The sequence below is a fragment of the Atractosteus spatula genome, chromosome 9 (genome assembly GCF_055471065.1).
Source record: "Atractosteus spatula isolate fAtrSpa1 chromosome 9, fAtrSpa1.hap1, whole genome shotgun sequence".
Taxonomy (NCBI): Eukaryota; Metazoa; Chordata; class Actinopteri; order Semionotiformes; family Lepisosteidae; genus Atractosteus; species Atractosteus spatula.
In genome coordinates, this window is record NC_142714.1 from 47,004,373 (window position 1) to 47,031,058 (window position 26,686).

Below are 26,686 nucleotides of genomic sequence, written 5' to 3' on the forward strand. Positions count from 1 at the left end.
GCGTGCAGCTGTTAACTTTTAGAAGGCAAGCTGATGTAAGGACCTGGTTTTCTATTTATGATTTCAACCTCTTTTTATTTAGCTTTATCCACATTGCCTGCCTTATAATAGTATGAATATAAGCTCCCCATAAAAGCTTCAATTTTACCATCATCCATTCTTTTGGGATATCACTGTTTCTCTTGTACTATGCCACACTTTTCAGATGCCCTAGTTTAAGTGTGCAATTAAGTTATTCAGGGCAGGCTTTCACTTGAGAAAAACATTACAGTTTCTTCCTATTTTAAAAAGACTAAAATCTTATAGATACACTGAGGAACCTGAAAATAACATTACTAATTATCAGGAACATCAATATTTGCAATTCACTAACTAACAAGGGATTAGTGTTTGAAAATCACACTCATAAATGCTTAACAATTTAGATATTAACACTTACAGTAAGTGCCAATTAAATAATGTATTCATATATGGAAACTACAGAATCTGTGTTTAATTAAATGCAATTAATCTTCAGAAGGAATCAGATGCAGCTAGAGTATCAGTACTCAATTATTAATCTATTACAAATTAATAGGAATTGTATGAGGAATTACTCCTAATTTGTTACTTAAAATTTTGAATGCAAAAATCTGAAAGTTTCTGGCACTAAAAAGCTTTCAGCACCTTATCTATGTATATAACTAACTCTCACTTCAAGCTTTCTGTCTTGCAGGCAAGTATTTCTGATACAAACCCTTCTCCTTCTGCAACCTGCAGGAATCAGACAGATTGAAGTCATTGTCAGTAACGTAATCTGGCTACGGCCTTGAGCTCTTTTACAAAAGCTCCTGAGAGGCATACATTATTTTCTATGTATAAATTGACAGAAAGCAAGCTTCAGAGCATGTGCACATACAGTACTCAGCAGCACAGGATCTTGAATCTGCTGAGTTTGCTGATAAGTTAGCTTTCTTAAATATGTCCGTAAGACTTTTGAGGATAGTTTTTAAAAAAGACTTATGGGAATTCAGCCTTCATACAGTATATTACAGCAAATAGCAACACATTTAAATGCATCATCGTACAATGAATTTCGAATTCCAAATGATTATAGCAAAAGCACATCTTATAATATTTTATAGAACACAAATGCCCTCCTCCTTATGGTGGTGTTTTTGTGAAAATGTTGCACCTCTGCCACAAAATAATTTGCTCCCTTTAGCAGTAGGAAGCCAGGACAACAGATCTTTATTTCTTTTGAATTATGTATATTATATTTGGCTGGCTTACTGTGTTGTTTCTTTGCAAGCTTTGAAAAAAAGCTTTATTTGGTGTTGACTATGTTTCCAGCTTCTGTAATCATATTACAGTATATTCAACCCAATTAAATACTTATGAGTAAATTGCAATGCAGACAAAGGGAATTAAAAATTCTGAAGTGACCAGCTAAAGAGAGGACTTTAAATAATTTTGTATGATGGTATTAACTCTTTAAATTAAATTTGTTTAAATGATTATTTATTCTTCTTTTCAGTTTTTAGCCTTGTCTAGTTTCGTCTGCGAGTTCAATGGGCATGTAAGAAAAGCCTTTAGGCCTTCAAGGTCCATTCAAAATGTCTTTACCAATTGTTCACATTGTGGGTACCCTTTTCAAAAACCATTCCATACTCTTAGTTTTTACATTTAACAGTTTAATGAAATTTAAATCACTTTTCTTAAATGTTAACTTTCAACAGTAATGCTGAAAAAATAAATTGGAAAAGGAAAATGCATTCCTTGTTCATAGAAACCGTTGAGCAAAGGAAGGTAAGGCCATTAAGCTTTGTTCCAAATCACTTTCAATCACTAAGCTGTCAGAGCATATGAAGTGCTGCTCAGAATTAAACAGTATGCATTTATGCTATATGTACAGTAAATGTCTTACTCAGAGGTCCTTTCAGAATCATAATGTCTTTTAAGAGCAAGCAGTTTCTTATGGGAATTGTGGGAATCAATGTTAATTAGTTCTGTCCATTTCAGAATGCTAGGAAGCTGAACAATGCCTAATTCCTCTTTTTGCATTTTCTTGTAAGATACATACTGTACAGTATATATTGTATGAGTCCTTCACTGGTCAAAGTTAGCTATGCCATGCTGATGAACCCTAATAAATCTGAAATGCCTCTCTATGACTGCTAAAGTTTACTTTATAAATGCAGAATGCAGAATTAGTTGGTGTAGATGGTTTTGATGAATGGTAGTTGGTTTACTAGCATTTAAAAAAAAACAGAGCCATTTCCTATTCACTCCCATAACATATATAAATATTCTTAGCCATTTATTATAGGGATGGTAATTCACTCACATAATAGTGAATTTAAATCTAAATGTCTCAGTAATAGACAGACTAACCTTGTACTGTGTCTACTGCTTTAAAATTAATAAATGACTTAAATTATGTACAGTATCTACAGTACTTAAAATAAATAATAATACCAATCATTGGACATTAGGTTTCCGTCTTGAGAGTAAAAGTTGGACAGAAATTTGTTGGAATGAAGAGTAGCACTTGGTTGTGGTTAGAGCACAGAAATAAAAAAAGTGCTTGAAACAGAAGAGGCTGTTATCATTAGATACTCTGGTATTAGTAGAACCAGAGCTTTCAGTATTAGGCTTGCGGTGCTTTCCAACCCATATTAATGACCTCTGACATCCATAGAAACTTTTTTACATGATGCAATAACAAGAGGGACAACTTATACTATTGCAGTATGAAAAGTAAAGGGTTTCAAAAGGAAATATATTTTATTAATTAGTGCAGGTGGGTAGCTGCATCAGCATGCGTAGGCTGCAAAGGAACAAGTTAATAGGTTTATTCCATGCTGAAAAGAGAAGAAAGAAAATACGTTTTAAACGTTGTGTTTTCTTTCTTCTCTTTTCAGCATGCATTTTATTAATTAGCCAAGGATCAGCAAATAAAGAAATGTTTCACACAAGTATGAAGAACTAACTAACTAACGTGTTAAAGAGTTCTTTGAACAAAAAGCAGTAATTAAAATATTTTTCAAGAATACTTACTGTATAAGTACTACAAGTATATCAAGGGATGTTATGTTAAAACCACACAATGTTTAATTGTGCTTAAGGTTTTTTTGGGATGTTTGTGCACATTGCATCAAATTATTAAATTCAGACTTTTTTCAAAATATTCTTATGTTCTGATGTTTGTATTTATTTCTAACATGTTTTACCATATTTTTGTATGAAGCCCAAATAAACACTGTACAATGCACAAGAAGAAAAATATTCTTATGTTTTAAAACATTTGAGAATTTTTAAAATATGTATATGTATGGCATTTGTAAAATGCCATTGCCTTTCATTAATCTTTCAATCAACCCTTTTCGTTATGTATAAAAAGCTCAAACAACATCAAGGGCTCACTTTACCCCCTCCAAAACTGATGTAGCTTTATATCACGGTGGGAAACTGCACAGACAGATTAAGTTCACCTATTGTATTCTGTACATTTTAATTTAATAATGCACGGGAAGGTTTATTTTTAAGCTGCTTTTTGTAATAAAGAGTAAAATAGCTGGAAATTACAGGAGGGAATAAAGGAGCTCAATATGTTCAGTACTGCAACAATCTTGATCTTACTTGGGACTTACTGTAGTTCTTCTCAAGGTACTGTACCTCAATCCCACCAGGGAAGCAGAAGCACACCAGAAACAGAGCACAGGAGAAAATGAAACTCCACATTTAACATATACAGATATGCTCCTATATATTATTTATGTAAAATAATAATGATTAACTTAGCTACGGTATGTGTTATGTATAAGAATTTTGCCCCTGGATTGTGTGAAGCTTATAAAATCTATACGTACTGTACATTTAATTCATATTTTTTCTTAGACATATTTTTTTCTTAATATTATTTTTTACATTGACAAATCTAAGATAACTCACACTCTGGCATTAAACCCTCCCACTCAGTTTAATCTAAATGAGCTCTTTTGATTACTTAAAGCATTGTAATATTTTGGGACATGGTATGAATTGTTGTTCTTCTTATTACAGGTTTGATTTGGTATGCAAGCTCTATTTTATTGGTGCTTCTCTATAGTTCACCATAGAGCACTAAAGCTACAAATGCACTGTTAAAAACACCCATTTGTACCTTAAATGTAAAATGTCTTGTTTGAATGAAAAAAACATAAATATTCTGGGCTGACAACACAATGGGGGCGACATACAGTAGCTGTCAACTCAAAAATACTGTAATTAAATGGGATCTCATTATTTTTATTTAGCTTTTATTGCTAGAGCATGTATTGTATTTGAGAAAGTGTGATCTTACCATTTTAAAAACAATGTTTAAATTAACATTTTGTACTTAATAATCCCCATTAAGGTCCAATATACAGTATATCACCTAAGGACATACAAGCTTTCTTTATTTTAGGTTTTAAAAATGTTGTTTTTTTTCACAATACCATGCTGATACATTGGGCGATTTGAGCAAGTAACCTTCTGTAAAGCAGTTTTTCCTAAAATCTCAAGTAGACATATGTTTTTCAATCTAATGTTCTGTACAATGAAAACTCAACACAATTATAATATTGCATTATATCATATTTCACCAGCATTCATTAAATACTTTCATTCAGGGAGTCCTGATCTCTTTCAAAGGACTGGCAAAAATTCAGCAGCTGGATACTGTCTATGGCGGGACATTCAAACTCTTTGAAACAGAACCGTTGGTTACTGGATAGTCATTAACAATTCAATTTCCTTGCACCAGTTGTAATTTTCATGACCTTTTAAGGAATATTCCAAGCATTTGCATCTTTATGTTGGTATTTTTTAATATGGGAAATAACTTAGGCAAAACCAGCGGAGATTAAATTGGATTCCCCTTTGATCTTGTTTAAACAATGTGCTCTATTTGCACTTGTCAATGGCCACTGCACATCTTCTGTATATTGATTTATTGTGCTCAGCTTCATATAATAGATCATTTCTTTTTGTCCCATAGCAGCGTGAATAAATTGGCTCTCATGCAGTCAGCTGCCATAAGGTACATGAATAAAGTAAACATTTTACAATAGGCTAGGCATGGTGTGTTAGTGTTTAGTCAGAAACTCAGCTGATTCCAGGCTTATGAAATGTCTCAGGGCCCTTCAACACATGTAAGTGAGCAAATCCTTTTTGTCAGTTGAGCACCATTAGTCTACTCTACACATATGCCTGTGGGATTATTATGTGGCTCTATGCATTTTAACAACTCAGATACTCCCATGATAAAGTCCTATTAGACTGCTCTTACAAAATGATTTAGCTGTGACTTTCTGAAAGCTCCTTTCTGCCTGGCAGTTCCTTCCCTATGGATTATGTCTACTTTTTCCACAATGCACTAATTCAGAGTGCCTACTGTATTTAGGGAATATACAGTATAGGTTCGAGATATATACACTGCTGTGCAAAAGTCTCTGAGATCTTGCATTGTTCCACTCTTTTCACCCAATGTTCTTCATTCTGACAGAATTATATGGTGAAATTCTACTGAAATGTTAGCTACATTATTTTAAGACTGAAATGGCAAGCTTGTTTCCTCTCACCCAAACTAAGCAGTTTTAATACCAGTCCCATTTTTTGTTATAATTGCACAATACTAATGGAGGCCTTGGGTAAATGGGTCATGCTCATAACATAAAATGTTCTGCAAAAGTATTCAGACCCTTGTCCAGTTTTCACATTTCATTGCTTTAAAGTTTGCAGTCATGACAATCATGAGGTATCAACCTTCATCACGCAGTCAAAGCAAAAAACAGAAAGAACCAAGAAAGCATATAATGTGAAAGAAAAATAGAAAAGTCATGAAAGCATAATTGTTTGAACCTTTCGCTGTGGCAATCCTACATTAATTCAGGCGCAAAAAAATCAAGAGACAACTAGTTGGATGGCCTCTGTCTGTGTGCAATACCACTAGTTCACTTAATTTAAGAATACATACTGTATACATATCTCTGTGAGGTCCCACATTCAGGTGGTGAATATCAAGAACAAATTCATTCATGAAGACTAGGGAGCTTTCAAAACAACTCAGGGATAGAGTTGTAATGTACTGTATAAAGACATACTGCAGATCAGGAGAAGGGTATAAAAACTTTTTAAAGACCTTTAATAACTCCTTGAGAATAGTGAAGTCAATCATTAAGAAATGGAATGTACAGTACATAGACATCATAAGGCTACCCTCAAAATGTCACACCAAGCTGAGCAGCTGGGCAAAGACGATACTGGTTAGGGATGTCACTGTGGTCAGGGATGAGTTTGAAAGAGTTACTGAGATAAATTGCTGAGAAGGGAGAAAAGGCTTATAAAAGCTGGCCTACTGTACATTGCAAGAAACCATTACTGAAAAAACAACTGGAGTGTGAATAAAGGTTTTGAGGCTAGACAAAACAAAACTTTAACTTTTATTAACTTTTTGGTCTAAATGCAAGCATCTGAAGCCAACACAACACAGTGCTTCTCATCAGCAGCTTGTCAAACTTTGGACTGTCAAGTTTGGACTGGGACATCTCAGAAACAAACCTGTCTCAGACATAAACCTGGGACAAAATTTCAGTTTTCTGCAGGACGTGATCCAAAGCATAAGGCTGAAGCTACACTAAGCAAGTTTAAGAAAGCTTGAGCAAATGTGAAAGAAGGTCAAACATTGCACAAGGTCAGTGTGCAAAGAAGAAACTTACTCAAAAAGATGTGCAGCTGTAATTGCCATAGGTGCTTACACCAAATATTAAATTCACGGGTCTGAATACTTATGAAATGAACATTTCAGTTCTTACTCTCTTTCATTTTTGCTGACATTTACTGTAACTTATCTTAACCTTAGATGTCTTCTGTCTGAGCAATCAGGTTTTGAATAAAATATTAAAAGGGAACTGCAATGCTATTTTTACATTACAGGGTTACAAAGAATCAGCATTGATGAGTGCATGTCAAACCACAATAAAAGTAAAACATACACAATAACTTGTAAAACCTCCAATTCACATCACAAAATAGACACAATTTCGAGGTATGTGCAATGCCATATTTAGCAATTCAGAACGAGGCAACAAAATGTCTGGTGACTTGAAACGGGCTTATTACTGTAAATTGTAAAGAAGCAGGCTAGGAAATAAATTTCTTTTGATCCAATAGAAATATTACTCTCAATTTTGAGACAGTTTTGCCAACAAATACTACTTTTTTGTTAGCTCTGCCTACAGATCATGTTGGAACACGTCTGCGGTGAAATGTTTGCAGCACCACCCATACTTATTCACTTGGACATTGCTGTCAATAAATTTATTTTGTTACTGAGACTTAGTAACTGGTCTGGGAAACTGGGACTGCAGTTCCCCTTTAATTTTTTTAAAACAATTGGACGAATCATTTTGTAATTTCATGAAATGGGAGACCATAAGAAGGATTTATATACTTTTGGATACTTTGTATATTTCTCATACATGGCAACTACTGATAGTGAATATTATAGCCATTACTTTGCACAACATTATATATGCGTTTAATGGGGTTTATTCTTCTACAATCCAAATTTTTAGTATTCTTTTGTACTGACAATTGACATTACTAGCTTTTTACACTGCTCTATGCTTCTGAAAAGAACTTTGTGAACCATATCTATATATCTACACCACACAGAGTGTGCCACAGAAACATTTCTTCATACTACTGTATATACAGTATATGTTTGTACATACAGTAGATAGTGCATAAATATCTTTTTACTGTATACAGTATGTTTATAATGTCACTCCATGTCACTTACTGTTTGACCAGTAAAAAGCAAGAGGAGGGCTTCAAAATAGCTTTAAAGCCCATAATATTCTTCAGGTTTTTATAATTACTGTATAATAAATGATCAATACAAATACAATTAGTAATTGTTATTGCTTTTTAAATTAGTTTTGTGTAATTTCACTAGGGTTGATTGTAATAATTATTAGGCACACCTCAACACCCACATTTTTCCCTAATTAAAAGCATCTCACACACAACAAAATTGAAAGGTACAGTAATTGCTTTGGACATGACATATGATCATGTCTTTCCTGATGAGCTTCAGATCATATTTAATATGTATTATCAGTTGGCTGAATCAGGTGGGGCAAGCCAGGGCTCTGGGTTAATTTCCTGGGATGCTGTCTGCATGGATTTCTATGTTCTCCCCTTATGTTTCTTCCGGGCGCTCCAGTTTCCTCCCATATTCCAAAGACATACCAGTATAGTACTGTAGGTTCATTGGCTTCTAGGAAAATTGGCCTTGGTGTGATTGTGTGTGAATTTGTGTGACTGTCCTACGACAGACTGGCATCCCATCCAGGGTATAACTTGCCTTATGTCCATTGCTTGTCAAGATAGGTGGCAGCTGCCTCATGACCATGAACTGGATGAAGTGGGTAGAAAATGCACCGGTGGGACAGTTGGATGATGGGATTCTGAAGCAGTGCCCTGTCATCTAGGCATCTCTCTACGTTTTATGAAAATAATTACTGATGGAGACAACTGTTTGCTGGAAGAACACAGTTATAAGTCATTTACTATGAGTCACTTGTAGAAGTACTACTGTGGATTCTGAATAAGTCTTGGAATCCTTCTCTAAAGTAAGGTTGATAACAAAAAAACACATTTTTGGAGGGAAACCATACAGCCTGAAGGAATGTTTACCAACAAGTATCATGTCATTATTCATTCGTCTTGAAAGTGTGCAGAGACAAAAAGGAGCTTATATTTGAAGCTTGCAAACAAAGTCATGTTAAATTAATTAATGTCCAGTTTTCGTTGTGAATAAAAGTATTTTAAGCATCCTCAGACCACTTCCTTGCTTTGCTTAAATGCACATTTATAAGCATGTGGATTTCCCTGAAGTTCATCAATATTAAAGAACACTTGAGCTGAATCTGGGCTCAGACTGTATTTACAACCCTTAAGTTGCCTGATCTCCCACAATTACGTACTGTAGGTTCTCTGTTCTTTTTATTTTACACCCTATGAAAAGGCCAAAACTATTAAGTTTTTAATAATGCACTTTAATAATCACACACTTCATTACTTTCTTATTGATTAACATTCCTTACCTGGTCCATTGGTAAAAATGGAATCCAAGAGCAATTTTCAAGACAATAGGCTTGTTGAGAAAGTGATGGATGTCAGCGTTATTAATTATCCAGCTCATTACTGAGTGAGAATAAATCACTTTTATCTAGAGACCATCACGCTTGATACAATAGGGCACAGCGGGCTCCCCTGCCTCCTGATTTCATTAAAAGCCTGTCACCTCCTTGCTTTCAAATTAGAAATTCCTGTCATTGCTTTTGATTGTTGATTTGTACAATGGAATCTGCCAATAGACTCATATAGCAACATTTAAAAAAATGAAAATATCATTACCTGAGCAATCTGACACTCAGAGGGAATTTAAAGCAGGACTCTTTTATTATGAAAGCAATTTCATATCAAAATTAGTAGCTGATTGCCGTTTCAATAATCCACTTTTTATTAAGTCCCCAATGAAGTGATTAAGTCTCAACTTCAATTTGCTTTTCCATTATTTTAATAGAAGGCTCCACTGCTGCTCTGCACTCAGCATCTTTCAGTTTGGATCCATTAGGCTTCAGGCTGCCTTTGTTCATCTGAAAGCATTAGTTGTAAACTGAATTAAATTCAACTTGCACGTTCAGCTTCATTCAAAAACAAAGGCAGCTCAAGAGCTGACCATCTCTACACTCAAAACATAATAAGAGCTAAATCTCAGTTCATTCACTTCAGAAGGAACCAGACACGTGCGATGAGATTGAGCACTCTCAGAGGAATACATACTGTTTTTTTTTGTCATTTTTCACACAGATTTTCAGATGACAACAATTAAATGAAAGAATAAAACAGCCATTCCACTCACTTTTGCAGGACCCAGAACAACAACTGTAATGCTTATGCTTTAAGAAGGACAAATCTGAATGTCAACGTCAGCTCCCTTAGGTCATAGCATTGGCCTACTGGGATGATACTTTGCCTTGTTATAAATGACATAGTGATACTGCATCGCCAATGGGATTTGAGGCTGAAACATCTTCAATGAAAAAAAAAAACTGTGAAGTGCAAGGCAATGGTGCTCTGTTAATTAAATTTTTCTTTGTCTGCTCTGGTACCTTTATTTGTTCCTAGTCCTTTAGTTAATCTATGGCCTCACTTTTGTACATCTGCAAAGCAACTCAAGCCCATTTATCTGCAGTCTTACACCATGGTTCACATAGTGAATAGTAATATGGATAGATGCTTTTGCCCAGCATAAAGTATATCCTAAAATGTCTGCACAGTGGAAGACTAATAGCAAGTTAAACCTAGTGGAAGACTAATACCAAATTAAAGTTTCAAGAGAAGAAATGATAGTGTATTGCTGACAAAACTTTCTCTTCAGCATTTTAACCGGCTTAAATGAGGAGTATACACAATGCCTGATTCTCAATGATTAAAAATGAAAACCGAAAAATGAAAAAAAAACACAGCACTTTTTAAGTTTCATATTTAATGTTCATACTGTCCTTTGTGTTTCCCTCCAGTATGTCAGCAAAATATTTCATACTGTGTCTTGAGCACATTGTACAAATTCCAAAATTGTAACTAATGCAAAAGTTATCTCTTCACCAAAATCAGTGAGTGGGGAGTAAACAACTCCAAAAACAATTTACTATCAATGTAGCTAAAATTACACATAACTCTTAACATAATTTTACAGTATACTCACTTATTTTCACATGGGGCTTTTTTTGGGATCACCAGAGTTACAGCTTGTACTGTAGGTAAGTTTTAAATGCAAAGCCTGATTACTTGAGGAGAGATTCATTAAAGATTTACAATTTCTAACACACATCTGAAGAGAATTCGGTACATTCAGGATTTCATTGTGAACTTGGATGAATGTACTACTGTATATATGTATGTATATAGTTTTCAGAGGGGAATCTATCTTTAAGTGTTTCTCAATGAGTGACACTGCCTCAATAATAATGAGCTACAGTATGTGGGACCAGGCATGACGCAGAAAAGAACTAGAAGTTTTAAAACAAGCTGCAGAGAATGAATCATTCAAACTGAATCTTTTTTTTTCCTCCAGTGAGGTTTACAGCTGACAGCCAATACAGAACAAGCTTGGGTATGCTGTTTGTGTTGCTGAATTATTTTTGCATAAAAGCAAACTATATAATTTCTTCCCTAACAGACTTTAAGCTTTCGCTGGGCTAATGTCTTAATACAATTAATTTTATGTGTGAAATACATGTATAATTAATATGCTGACGCTTTGCTCTTAAAAAGTATAACAATCTGACATTCTTCCTTGTGACTAGTCATTCCAGTTTGACTGCAATTAAACCATAATACCTTACTGCTAATTTGATTAGAAAAGCATGTTCTCTAATGGACTCCAATGATTTAAAAAGGTGCAGGAAATACACATAATTCTTATATGATAGCAAATTAAATGAAAAAAAACAGCTTCAAGAATGCTTAATCACTTTTTTATGTTAATGTACAATTTTACTATTTCAAATGATTAATAAACATCAATCCATGGTTAAAAAATAAATGTATATTGCTTTGTTATTTGATCATATTTTGTTCCTCATTGTACATGCACATTCCTCATTAAATTTCTAGTGTTTTTAATGAGAGCTAGTAAGTGATTAAATTATAGTTTAAGTCTACAATGCAATTATCACTGCAGGTAATACCTTATAGATATAATGTTGTGGGTAATTTAATTGCAAATTGCAAATTGAAGTTATTATTAGTGTTGTTCAGTACTTTTGGAGTTGATAAAATGGAACCGGCACCATCTGATTAACCCTCTGCATCCTTAAGCACACTTTAATGGGTGCTTCTATTAAAGAAAATGTCAAGGTTCATCCACCCAGAAAAGCCACCAAATGGGAAAGACAATTTTGCAGAAGCAAGTAGATTCTAAGATAAAAGGTAAAAAGGAATGGACATAAGGCTGGAGAGTTTAAGAAGAAAGTTTTTGTTTTTAATTAAATCATGGAGCAGTGAGGGATTCAGGTTTGAAGAAATCAAGCACCGATTAAAAATGCTATTCCATGTGTGATAAATAGTGTGTTTGGCACTGCTGCCTTGCAGCTCTTGGGTTCGAAATTTCATTCCAGCCTGGGACACCTTCTGTGTGTTGTTTGCTTGTACTTTCTTGAGGTTTTTCCAGGTGCTCCAGATTCCACCCCTTCCAAAGACATACTGGCTAAGTTAACTGGTGTCTCTATATTGTTCCTGCATGTGTAAGGCCTGTGATGGACTGCCATCCTGTCTAGAGTGTAGGCCTGCCTTGTGCCCTGTGTCTGCTGGAACAGAGTAGACATTTATACAATGGTTATGGAGAAAGAACGGATAGATGGAAAAGGCGTATTGATGTGTCAAGTATCGGCAATAAATAAATACTATTGCCAAAAGTTTGTTATGACATTGACATTTCGTTCTTCACAGCGGTCAGAGGCAGCATTATGATTGCATCCATGCATGCCTATAATAAAGCAATTGTACTTTATGTACACAGCGCATACGGGCAGAATGGAAGTAATATTACTTTTCAATTTTGTTGCTTTAAAAAGAAGCACAGCTATGAAAACAGCCTGTGGGTGAAATTCAAATTTGAAGTTCCGTAAGAGAGGTTCCCAACTAATGTTTTATTGCTCGTCCAATAAAGCTGTTTTGAATGACAGCTTCAGGAAGAACCCCGAAATAATTTTAAAAAACAAAACAAAAACAAAAAGTGTTTATGATGGCTTCACAACAGATAGACAAATGTTATGTGGTTTTTGTTATACTGTTTATAAATCAGTGTATTTTGAGAAACTGCTGATGCAGTGATCTCTGTAGCCTTCCTAAGGCTGGTTTGTGGGGAAAAGGTTATTGGCCCTGTGATAAATCACACTGTCACTGCACATCAGTCTGTATCAATCTGTGTTCAACTATTTTACCATTTAGAGAACTGCTGAAGTGTTACAGGAGAGTGACATTGGGGATGACACTGCTGGATAATGGAATCATTTTTCCATTATTCTGCTGCTTGATTCAGTATTAAGAAGCACCTAGAAATACAGTATATATTTATATTTTTATATTTAAATACTAAAAACAAAGAGCAGAAGGTCATGGCACTCATCACCTCATTGACTGGCAATGTTCCTCTACATTGGGATGGAGACATGCTACGTACTGGGGCTAATCTATTTTAGTTATTGTACTTACACACCCATCATAGAAGGTATCCAGGCACTATATTTCTACAACAAATGCCATTTTTCAGGACCTACAGGACAGTAGGGATTTTTATGAATAGCCATTATAATACCTGCATTTCCTGCCACCTCAAAAGTGCAATTTTAATAAAATAGTAATGTCACACCACAATGCTGTTAAATGATTCATGCACATGCAATTCATTAGCTTTACAGTTAATCAATTAATCTATTAATTTACAGTTAATAGACAGAGTGTTTTAACAATGTTCCTGTGTTTTCAGTGTTTTTCACAATTTTGAGGGTGGTGACATATCAGTTTTTGTAGATGAAAACAATGATTTCAACGTCCTGGTTTTAGACAAAGGCTTTTTCCATGCATTAAAAAGGTAGCCGAGAGAGCCCACTTTTCATCAGCAATAGTCACAAATGTAGACATCAACACATTAACTGCTTCACTATGGAATTTAAAAATTGTCATTGTGGTTTAAACCACGATTGTGTGGGCCAGTATACAACTCTTTGAATGCCACACGCATACTAGTTGTTTTTTTTCTAAAGTAAATGTATCCAAAAAATATAATAGTAAATAACCTCCCGTTCCCCACTAGACTGGTAATAAAAATGATTACAAATCAATAAGTTATTATACTTATGTACATTCGGATCCTTCCTCTTAATCTCCCAAAGATCATAAAAGGCATTTGATGTTATTTTTGTAAAACTATTTTTTATGCATCACATTTATTTCTTACTGTATGTATATTTATAAAAGGTTAATGAAAATGATTTGTTTGACAGCTTAGTACATACATAAATGGAGAACTGCTAAACAATCATGTGCAGAAACTCTTAGAATAGGTCTAAAAAATCAGAAGTAGCCGCAGTACAGTATGTCAGCCATACTGTATATACAGTAGTAGTATAACTAGGCACTAGCTCTGCTAAAATAGTGAAATTCATCCTGGGTTCACAGCAGAATGAAATGCTGTACTTGTATTTGACATTCAGGATTATTTAGCTAGGACAACTGCCAATCTGATTTTAAAGACTGATCAGGAAATTCATCCATAGTATCCATAGTAGGAAAAGCTAATGGTATGAAGTGGGGGATATTATGTTCACATTGTCTCTATGAGATAATGTGAACATTAACTTACAGAAGCGAGACTGATCTCAAAACTACGATGGCAGGCCCCCTCTCTGCTATGCTGCATTTATGTTGACAAATGAGCTGTGTGAAAGAAAGTATACTTGAATTCTTCCTCTTCCACTTCCTGTTCTTTAGGCACAGTCGAAAAACACTAAATATCTGCCAGGTTAATAATAAAATAATTATATATACTGTATACATCAAGGCTAAAAAGTGCTCTCTAGTAAATGCTTACTAAGTTTAAAAGGAGGAATGATTTGTCACCAACTTTTTTCTTGGGTCTAGCAATGTGTATACAGTATCAGCTTCCTTCCACAGCTACTTTCACAGAATATAGACACCATCTTTGCGATGGTAAGGAGCAGTGATCTGGAATTATTTGGAATTATTTTAGGACATGATATGGACTAATCACAATAATGTTGTTTTATGGGATTTTGTATAAGTTTGGTAAATGGCAACCAAACACTGTATAACTGAAGCTACAACCATAACAGATAAAACAGACAACCATTGTGTCTCATAGGAACAATATCAACAAGGTTTGACCTCTCTATATGTGAGAACTACTGGGAAATTGTAAAGGACAATAAATAGTGACACGCAAAAAAATAGTGTGTACAGTATATAAATGATTACCACAATTACTATCAGAAGTCAAAAGGAAGTTGTTTATGACAACGATGATCAGCAAAGAACAAAACCATGTTGCAACCCCCCTCTCCCAAATGTTTAGCCACCTTCATAGGAGGTGTAATCATAAATTTATCATTAAGTGGGATTGTATTTAAAATAATGTATTATGTATTAAAAACAATTAAATAATGATTTTTATTACTTGACATACTATTAGAAAAGTATTCTTGGTTTGGGTATTTAAAGTAGTGATAATTCAATGATTTTAAAGCCTCTTTTCTGCTTCTTTCACCACAAGGAGCATGTCCAATCCCTGTCAAAGTAGTTTTGACAAAGAATCCTGGATGGATGACAATGTTGCTTCACATCCTGTGATCTGACACAGTTTCTCTACTAATCTCACAAACATTTTGTTTTTACTTGTTTACAGAATGCTGTGGCTTCCAACTACAGTACATCAGACTTCAACTGCTAGATTTCTCACATTCTGCTGTCCAATTTACAGCAATTTAGCCTAGCTTTCATCAAACACGTTCACCACAAAGACTTCTCTTTCTTTTTTGGAAATTTCCAAACTGTTTTTCGCATTTTCTGAAAGTGACTGTTGCACTGCAATAATGCGAAATATTTGATATTTATTTTAATGTGCCGTGTTTTTCAACGTTAATGCGGTTTTAGAAAAAACAAGAGTGGTAGAGTATACTGATGGTGTCCTAATTAACACCGATCCCATGTTGAAAAAAAATGTTTATCATCAATGGTAATAAGCCTTTCAAGAGTCAAACTTCTCTAGTGGCATGACATTAGACATAATTAGACTTCATTGATCAACCTGTTATCTATGAAAAGATAATGATAAGTAGTAATTATCTATTATTGATTAGTTAACTATTAAACACTGAATCAATACAATTAAGCAGCCCTCAGATTTAATAAGAAGACAGTATAATGTGGTGGATGGGTTTTTGACCTCTTAACTAATACTGTAGGTTATGGGTTTCAGTCCCTATTGCAGATGCTTCTGTTATCTTGAGCAAGGTACTTTATCCCAATTGTTCTAGTCCAACTGAATGATTAAGTGGGAACCAGTATTGCTGGGAGTAACCCTGTAATGGTCTGGCATCCCATGGGGGAATCATGTGTTCTTACTCTGTGATACTAAGAAGGATAAACTGTGGCTAGAAGGAGCCATACTGCTCTGGGGTGGACTTCATCTTCTTCCCGATGTGTTCTCTAATGAAGACAGCATTTTAATGATGCTGTCTTTGTCAGAGAAAGCAGAAGGTTCTAAGCTCCCTGGATATGTTGAGGTTTATCTGTATTTAGCTGTAAATACATGAGGAATAACAACACCCTAAAATTACATGCGTTGGAAATAGTTATTGCATACTCAGTCTTCCAAAGATTTGGCTCAACCCACTCGTCTGTCTGGGACCCTCATGGAGAATTAGATTTCAACCAAAGGTGAAATTGGAATGGAGGAAGGATAAAATATGTGAATGTGGAGGAGAAAAGGCTTACTTGTGGTATTCATAGCTTTCAGGATATGATATTGGGAATTAGTAAGATTTAAGGTAACTGCAGTGAAAGTGACTGTAGCTGCCATTATTCCTCCTGAACATATGTTGTAAACTCCATTTAGAAAGAGATGATAACATGCCATAAGAAATGCCAGGAGTAGGAAAAGGCCAGTCAGCTTCCTCACTTCCTATAATCTTCCTAACTTCAACACATGGTCTATATGGCTCTAAAGAGATTCAGCTTCTTCAGTTTAAGTCAGAAAACTATTCCTAACATTGCTCTCAGTTTACATAAAAAAAATCCTATTAGTACTAAATCTGATTTGTCATCTATTGGACTGGTTACATTGATTTACATCCACAATCAACTTTATTTCTTCCTTTTAAAAATTTTAAGACTTCCATCAAGACTCTTAAACTGTTGTTTATTGAAGCGAAAGAGAAGACTTTTTTTCCTATCCGCTTTATTGATTTAGGTACTAATTTAGGTACAAATGGTCATTTTACAAAGATCTGAGGATGCTCTCCTCATAATTTCCCTTTTGTGCTACAAATTAGCCATTTTATTATTTACAAATGAGTAATTATTAAAAAATACGGATTTAAAATTGATTGTTCATTAGTATGAAATTGGGTAATATATCACATTAAGTATATACAGTAAGTACCATATATTGTGACCATAGCACTATATTCAAAGTTATAATGGGGATTCCTATATCATGAGGTTAGTTTCTTGATATAACATTCAGGTAGGTGCCAAAAAAATGTAAACATCTGAGTAAAAGATCAACATTAAATATACTGAAAGCAAGGGCTTCCAAACAGGTGAGACCCATGTGTTAATTATAGAAATAACATCTCAGAATGCTTAGGATAATCTATAAAAATGCTGGACAGACCTGGCTGTCTATAATTATAGCTGTCATGGAGTGACTTTACATTAGTGTTTCAATTTTTTATCTACTACCTGTACCTTTTGTTTTAAATTATTCAAGATAAAGAAAAGAGCTTTAAGGTACTTTTTGATGCTGTTATTATGGCTATAAAGAATAGTCTCATTCAGATCTTCCCACTCCCACTAAGGAATATGAGTTTCTGGCACAGCAATAAAGGAAATATTTATACAGAGGGGTTGAGAACATGTAGACTATGTGATTGAGTCAGTATTTTATATAAACTCAAGAGTATATGACTCTCTCACTTTATCTATTCTAAATAAACTGGGACTCTCATAGTCCTGTTCCTAAAACATATCTTTAGATGATATAATGCAATTTGCTTGACCAATGACCAAGATAATATTCCTGTTGATGAGCAAATGAGCCCATTTGTGTTTTTAATTTTCCAAGTCAGTGAGTGAATCAGATGGAATATACAGAACTGCACCTTTTGCCTTCTCAGTCTCTGGTTAACCACAGACCTTCCACATCAGAAGCGCTAAGTGACCCGGAGAAGATGCCTTAGACTTTTAATTTTAAATTCCTTTCTGACATTGCCTATACTGCCAAAGAAATGAGATAGATATGTAAACTGTCCTTAGGTTTTTTTTCTGATGTTATAAACATGTAAAGGAAGAGCTCATTTAACAGTTGAATGAATATTGTAGACTGTGTTCTGCTGTCAGATATTTTCCATTTTAAAGGGTTTGTCCTCTCACCCCACCCTACCCCAGACACTTCTGCCAATCCCAGGACTACCTGTTTTGGATATGATGCACAGTTCCATTGGCACACACTCTTAAGTAGTTTCCATTATGCACCAGTGTCAAGGCTTAATGTCATTTCCATTTGGTCTTCACTAAACACAAATATTTATGAATGCCACAAAAAGAAATTTCTGCACTTGTTTAAAAAAGCTATTTTTCTTCCCAGTCTCAATAATAAAAAGTGTTTACAACAAAGCTGGTCATGCGTTTTGCTGGGATAGTCTTCACAGATTTCCTCAGATGGTCAAATATGGAAACGTGTACAATCATTTTGCTTCTGAAAAAGAAGGGTTCGTTAGGTAAAGCTGTAAAGGGGGAGCAACAGAAAGACATTTTCGGTACACCTGAAGGTCACGTTTGCTAATATTCTGGGGCATGGGGTAGAGGAATTACAATTTTCTCACTTTACAAAAGTCTGCACAGTGAGGACAACAAGATGTCTACCCACAGCCAAAGGTTGTGTCCACTGTGGTGATGTGATGATCTATTACGTTTGTTAATGTGAAATCTGTGTATAAGAGATTATCTACAGTATGTGGAGTTATCAGAAGAATCTAGAGATTCTGAAGTATGTGATGGCTTAATATGGTAAACAAAGATGGTAGCTGTCTATACATTGTGCGATTATGTGACATTTCATTTTCTCACCCGCAAGTGTACAGTTTGAGCATTTAAGTTTTGATTAAAAACTATTAAAAAGTTGCTCTGTGTTCATCATTTGTAATTCAACAAAATAGGAGAGCATTTTAAGCAAAATAGGACATCTGCAAGGCACATGTGAAGGGACTTCAATATTTGCTGTTACACTATAAAGATTTGACAAATGGTCTCAACAGCATTCAAAGACTCAGAGAACAGTGAGCACTAGAAATGATGAAGAGTGATTTCAGATCTCGAAAAAGGATGTTAAGGTAATCACATTCAAAACACACAGCAACTGAGATGACTGGTCTCCCTGAATTTGGAGGCAGCTGTTTGCTTGTAAAAAAACAATATAAATACTGTCATTGGGTGCTCTCTTGCTCACTAGGCATGTACTGTAGTTCTTAAAAGTCTTTGCTATTCTCATTGCTTAATCACCTGCACAATGCCACAGTCACCTTTGAAGCTCAAAAAGAGCTTGAGCTACATATCTCCTTCTTCCCCTAAACAGAATACAGATGGAATAATCCATACAGTTTACAGCTGGTGCATTCAGGGCCCATTTATCTCTGGTTATCTCCGAGTCATTTGTACACATCAGGTATAATGAGAAGACACTAATCAAATAATTAACTGGGGCTTTTTTTTTTTGCTACACACAATTCTTCTCTATTTTAAGTTGTGTTCTACCCTATATATTCACAATGAAACACCTGTTCATTTTTTATTTGCAAGCACACAATGAAATAATTCAGAGGATCTGCTTATGACTTACAGTATAACTTGAGCAACAAGAAAAAATGTTTCCAAGATTGATACATTTTTAATTTTTACATTTATGGAAAGAAAATCATCTCTGTTCATGTAAATCTTTTACAGTATAACAGTTTCTTTTCTAGTTCTAGCAAATTAGCAGGAAAATGACGGAAGCATTTTTTTTTTATCTGCCAATTCAGCCAGGGGGAAAAGAAGCATATCAAACGCTTTGAGAAACCATAAAACAAATAGGTCAAGAGATAGATGCACAAGGGCAAATGTTAGACTAGACACTGAAAAGTTAGGGCATATAAAGTGCACTGAGCTTAAGGAGAGGCCGATATTTCTGTCACAATTAATATTGCTGACAAAAATGACAGCAAAATATGATGCATTTTACAGTTGTTATGATGTGCATTCCTACACCGTCTCACTTTCCAGAGTGACAGAATTAACTCTGTTAAATTTAGCCAGAGGTATCCGTTTCCCGAAAAGTCATTTTCCCTTGAACACTTTTGGAATATTTATTACGAAGCTAACGATTGCTTAGTGAGAACCATCGTTTTCTTTCAGCTGTTTCCAACAAGCATCAAATTCAACGGGTCGATTATGTTCACTATTCTGTTTGGAATGCAGCACTGCAAGTGACAGCAATACAAACTTGCAATCAGAGTGGTGCCTCTGTAAACGATAGCAGGTGATGGTGTAGTTTATTAAATATGGTATACGTCATATCTGAATGCAGAGAAATAAATGTGAATATCATACAATAGTATTGTAGAGGATATGAAGACAAACAAGATGAAGTAGCCTCTTCTGGCGTGTTGTGTATGTTGTGTTCACCCAAGGTCTTTATGCACCTTATGGCAAAATATTATTTTTCTTTTGCAGCCAAGCCTATTCACATACTATATAAAAACCTGCATATACAGTATGCAATGTATTTGCACCATTTGTTGCTATTAAACTAGAAAAGTTGCATGAGTAGCGTTTATGGATATGACTGCCTTTTTAATTGATTAATGCTTAATTGGCACTGTGTTTTTTTATTTTGCAATGAAACTGCAGCTGTAACAGAAATGCAGTGGTTTCAGTCCTTTCTGACGCCAGCCTTGTGATTCTGCTGAAGAACTGGAATTCACACAGGAACAGACAGCTGCAGCGTCTACAGTGAGGACTTTCTGAATACCCCCAGGGTCAAGTGCACTGGCCTGGAATTGCATCTTGAGCACGCCCCAAAGAATCAGCCAAAAATGCGAAACAAACATCATCTTATCAATCACTAGATAACGCTCAAATCAGTTCTAATATGAACATGGCAAATAAGAGGAACACGGACACGGTGGACAATTTTCCTTACAGTCCACCGCTGTTTCCTTACATCTGTGCACTTCTGATACATGATACACAACTATTCACTTCACTGTGCATGCATTCCAAAGGTCTTCGTAAAAGTCATAGTGCTTTGCAGTTTTGGGAACATCAAACTTTGGGTTACAACTATACTAAATCTCTTAAACATGCTGTACTGTACCAATGCTTGCACACCCGACACACACATTTTTGTGATATTGTTTTCAGTGAGCCAGAAAAGTGTCAAATTCCTTACACGTTCTGAGGCCTTATTTGATTATTAATTTAGCAAAGGACTTTTTTGCAATTGTAAACAATGCTTAAGCTTTAATAGCATCAAAACCTACCTGTAACCTTAAGCTCTATGGTCCTCCTCACCACCCTACTGCCGTACTTCAATTCACATGTGAAATTTCCACCATCCCCTTCCTCAATCTCTGGTATTGTGACACTTGTTGTGTTCACTATTATTGAGCTCCTCCATGTTGTTTTCTGGCATTCCTGCAAAAGAAAGGATGCTGAAAAAGTATCTCTGACATTGTATTCCTAAAGATACAACCATTTAAATTAATATGGTTAATATGACGCATACTGTACTTCAAATCATAAACATCAGCTGTACTTTCTCTGAATTACAAGTGAAAGGGGACTTTGTGGCTCATTTTCTCAAATGAGATTCTACAAATAATATAGATTCTACACACTATATTTCAGCGATCCCACATCTCACAACATCCTTTTTTCTGTTCTTTTTCATAATGTTTTCCAGGGCTGATTGCAGCTTTAAGTTTCTGTGCACACATTTAAAATCTCACTAAGATATTACAATCACTAGGAGAACAAAATAATGAAAGTTATCTATAAAGGAAAGCTGAGAAGCAATCTCGTTATCGATAACCTTATACATTTGACCCGTGAAATAGGGATTGTGATTGTGAATAAAGTTGCTTAAAATGATAGTGACAGCTCCTGTTCTGTATCTTCTGCTCTTAGGAATCTGTATATGAATTCTCAATTGTAAATCAATTTGTAAGTACGCTTGAGACAAACTGACAACCTTGTGGCTCAATGTATTAGACATTCTAAATAACTCCCATTATCATTTACAATAGTCCTTATCCAGCTGTAGAAAAGAACCCATTCTCCTCTCCACACTCTGAGCTTGATGTTGACATTCTAGGTTTCTGTCTCTATACACTTTGTATTGTGTAATAGGGCTTTTATTATTCAATGAATGAGAAAGATAATTTAAGTTACCTTATACCAGGTCATCATGGGTTGTTTGTATGGAGCAATGTAGTCCTCAATATCAGGGCAGGCGATTGTCTTACTTTTTGTGATCTCTGCCTTTTCCAAGTATCGGATTTTACTGTTGTAACAGAGGCCTGAGTCATGTTCCTCCACAGTCAAGGACATTGACACCTTCATACAGTACGTTGAGTTTCTAGAGGAATAGAAAGGGCTTTACATTTCTAATTTCACCTCTAGCAGCAGACATGACATAGAATGCAAATATTGATTTTTTTTTCTTCGCGATTTCATTTTAGAATAAACCTAGTGCTAAAGTAGCGTCGAGTAGATTTTTTTCTTCAGATCCACCACAAAGAGATAAAAAGCGAAGTCCCTGGACTTAATTTAAATTAATAATGCTTTGATTAACATAAACATTGTAACCTCTGTGCTCCAGTGCATTATTGGAGATGAATGAGCAAGCTATTTCACACATCACCACATTGAACCCTAAGTCTTCTTTAAGATCACTTTGTCACTTCTGTAGCTTAAACAGCATGAATAATTATGCTGCTTCGTCGTGAACTTTGAGGAGACTCCCACATCTCATGTTATTTAGAAGTATATCTTCTGCAAAAACAGTGGCACTCCTGTTGCATAATTTGGTAGCTTCACCAGATTCTTGACTACTCTTTGAAGATAGGTTTAACTTATTTTATATCAGAACTGATTTAAAGTTTAGCATTAATCTAAATGTACTGTTTTAGTTTGGTACATTCTTGTGGACCTGATGTCTCACATAATTGGTGTGACCTGAAATATTTTCATCTATAGTTTTCGTGTAAATAAAATGCGAAAGCTATACAGAAGCAGACAATGTTATTTATCTGTGTAGTTCTGCAACATTGATTTCTATGTACGGTGTATACTGTACAGTATTGGAAGAAGATTAGGGAGACAAAGGAGTCAAAGTCCTGACTCATTGTTCACTTTTAGCATTATAAAGTAAAACTAATGCAAAATAAAATAGATGTACTGTATAACTAATAAAATCAATGTTTTAACTGATCTGTTCATGACAGTTTAGATGAACAATTATTGCGTTCAGTTATTGTACTATCTTGATTTATTTAGTGTATTAATAATTCATTTATTTTTCATGTAATTCTTTTATGTATTATGTAATTATTTTTAAATGAAAAGCTTATGCAACACCCTTTCAATTTAATTGCATCATTATGGTACTAAAGACGAATTTCAATAAGCTTGAACACTCAAGCCAATATACCTGTATGTTAACTGTACACACCTCTAAAAATTAAAACATTAATTATAACTCATTAGCCTCATTAATTAATTCTAACATTATAGACATAATATAACATTATATTATAGGTGTGACACCCTGCATTCCTGTAAAATAGCTTTCAATAAACTAGAAATAAACTGTTTCTATAAATAAATTGGTTGGTAGCTTTGACTGCCATGTTTTAAAAAAAATATTTGTAATTGTATCATGAGGCGTCCAAAATGCATAAGAAAAAGAAATGACAAAAGACTTCAATGTATTCATGTTTAAAATGTTGATAATATTCTAATAAGGAAGAGTATGGGAGTGAAAACTATTGAAGCCTTTAGACTCCAGCAAATTAAATGTAGAAATATTGTATCAGCATTTAATTTACTTATCAGGGTTAAGGTTAAATTTCAAAGTGGTGCTTGACCAGTAAGATAATCAAACTACTACTCTAGGCAAGATTAGAAATCCCACTAGCTGGATCTCAGTTTACTCAGTAAATTAAATATAAAAGCTACAAGCAAAACAAACTCATGGATAGACCCAATCTCTGGCGATTGATCTCAATTTCAAGTACCAGATGGAACAATCAGGTTCTTATTAAAAATGACAGAGTGTGAACCTCTTGTCTTAAGAGGGTAAAATGATTGGCCTTTATGGCAGAAAGATTCAGATTAAATCAAATTATTTGTTTATAAATTATGGGACTCATTTTTAAGATCCTCAAAATAATAATTATTGGAAAATTGGGATTTGTCATGCCAGCTTGTGGATTCCAGGTCAATAATGATCAAACGCAAAATAGAAGTAAATGAACTTGTGCTCTCTGGCAGTTTTGGTCACCTCTAAATTTAAGTAAGATTAGATTTTAAAAAGAAATGAGGACTGAACTGCTCTCAGGTCCACAAAGAGTATCAGAACTGGTGCACAATCTTGTTCATGCAATGAAATGAAGAAAACACAGCATCACTCCAAGAAAGAAACTGTTATCAATTTTTAATGACATGTAGATAATAATATCCAAAGTCTAGCCGGTCAATGATCAGAGTTATTTAAATTGTGCTTTTTAAGGTTTTCAAAATGATCACTACACAACCAACATGTCCAATCTAGTGGTTCAACACATTGGCACAGAACCTTTGTGTATATTTCCATACACATACTGAAGCTTTGTCTCTTTTAAAGGAACACACTTGAAGTATACAGTATAAGAAACTATTACCTGTTTTTTTCTAATTTGTATTTTGTGATTAACAGGATCTCCAAGATCAACGGTTCATTTCTCTCAATTAGGCACTCCTGTCACTAACGTATCCACCCTGTTCATTAGAAGATTAAGGCTTTTAATTCTGGTTTAATTAATTAATTGAGAATTAATCTCAATTCTCTCTTCTCCTGGAATGTCCATCTAGAGGGAGGCACTGAATCTTGCCCAGTGTAAAGTCTTAGATGAAGTAACTTAGATGAAGGAAAAAGCACTTTCCTACTAATAGGTGTTTCCAGTGAAAATGATCTAGACTACACCAGTTCCTACAGGCTTTGTACAGGTAACTGTACAAAGACTTGACTGTTGGAGAAAATGGTGCAGTTTATGAATATAATCCTGCTTTTACATAAAGACATTTCATGTAATCATGATAACAATTTAAGAGCTCAATAATAATCAACCTTAATTTGACTACAGTACAAGCATCCATTTTTTGCATAGTGGCCTGCTAACAGGTGTTAAGAAAGAGGTTACAGAATGCTGTCTTAATGGCAGATGAGGACATATAGTGGAGAGTGAGTATGTAGTACCATGAAGTGCCTGGAACACATTTTGGGTTAAACAGCTCAGAATGTACTGTAAAAGATAGTGCCCTAAAGTACAGTATGTGAAAAAGCAGCTGGTTGCATAAAGACAATTAGAATTTTGGGTAAAATCAGACTGTGATTTTGATCAAATAAACTAATCTACAAACCAATTTCTGGGTTAGCAAGTACTGTAAGTTAAGTATGAATTAATCATTTGTACTCTGAGGTACATGTACCTACCGAGAAATATTACATTTAAAAACATTTTAAAAATACCTAGAATTTTTTGAGAAAGTGATTCTACAATGTGTTGCATTTTACAGAGACATTTAAAACATTTTTGTTACAAATTGAAAGGTTTCCTATAATATCATTAAGCTCTAGCAATAAGGTTAAACTACTGTACATTAATTTTGATTGTACACAGTATCCTCAATTTGATTTAACAAGTACAGTACATCAAAATGCTGTAATAAATGACGATAAAAGACATGACAGTTTAGCCCATTAAGCAAGTTAGGTTACTGTATGTCTTTTTGCTGTATTTGCTGTACTATTTGCTGTAAAAAAGATGAATGGCTTGTCCTAAATGATAGAAAAATAAAGTAAAAAGGCTTTAATTTTTAGGTTACAAATCACACGAATAATTCAAAGGAATGGAGCTGGTATTTATGTTCTCTTTCAAGGTCATTTTGAGTGGTCAAAGGTCAACAGAGCATTCCCTGTAGATCTCTTCCATGAATAGCAAATCAAAAACAACCGGGCTTTCAACCATTGAAGTTGCTGACTTTGCAAACCCTTTCCACTGGAAAATGTACCACTGGAAAAAGTAGAATGTTGGCAAGACATCTTGAACAAAGAGTTAACAGATATTGATTTAAAGCAGCAATGTGCAAGGAAGCCTTCGAGAAACAGCTCTCATGTACCTGCAAATCTAAAGTTATAGGTATGGTGACATTCTGGACTCCCTCAGTCTTGATCATTGAAACAATTGGTTAGAAAGGCAATGCACATTAAAAGAAATCTTGCCTGGCTCAGTGCAAGCAAGCTTATTAAGATTTGTCTAATATCCCTGTGGAACTTTGTTTGCTTAGATAACTAATCATAACTAACACTGTGGTCCAGTGGTAAAAACACAACAACAAAAACAGCCTAAACACTTTGTTTAGTGACTGTAAAGGAGAAAATACCTGTAGATACAGGGGGCAATTTGAAATCACTAGACCTTAGACAGCGCAACTAATGGTGCATACAGTCCATCATGACAACGGATTTTGGCTGCTAGCATTGGATGTAGAATAATTGAAATTAATA

General features: G+C 34.7%; 1 protein-coding gene across 1 annotated transcript in view; it reads right to left on the reverse strand.

The window, feature by feature from the left end:
• The window catches only part of LOC148828670 (X-linked interleukin-1 receptor accessory protein-like 2), an 80,545-nt gene extending 58,078 nt beyond the window's left edge, over positions 1-22,467 (reverse strand). Inside the window, exons 1-2 of the mRNA XM_088926050.1 lie at positions 22,309-22,467; positions 21,399-21,552 (exon numbers count right to left, since the gene is read on the reverse strand). Coding sequence (XP_088782176.1) covers positions 21,399-21,552; positions 22,309-22,467 — 313 coding nt within the window. The remainder of the gene's footprint in view (positions 1-21,398; positions 21,553-22,308) is intronic.
• Between the last annotated feature and the right edge of the window lie 4,219 nt (positions 22,468-26,686).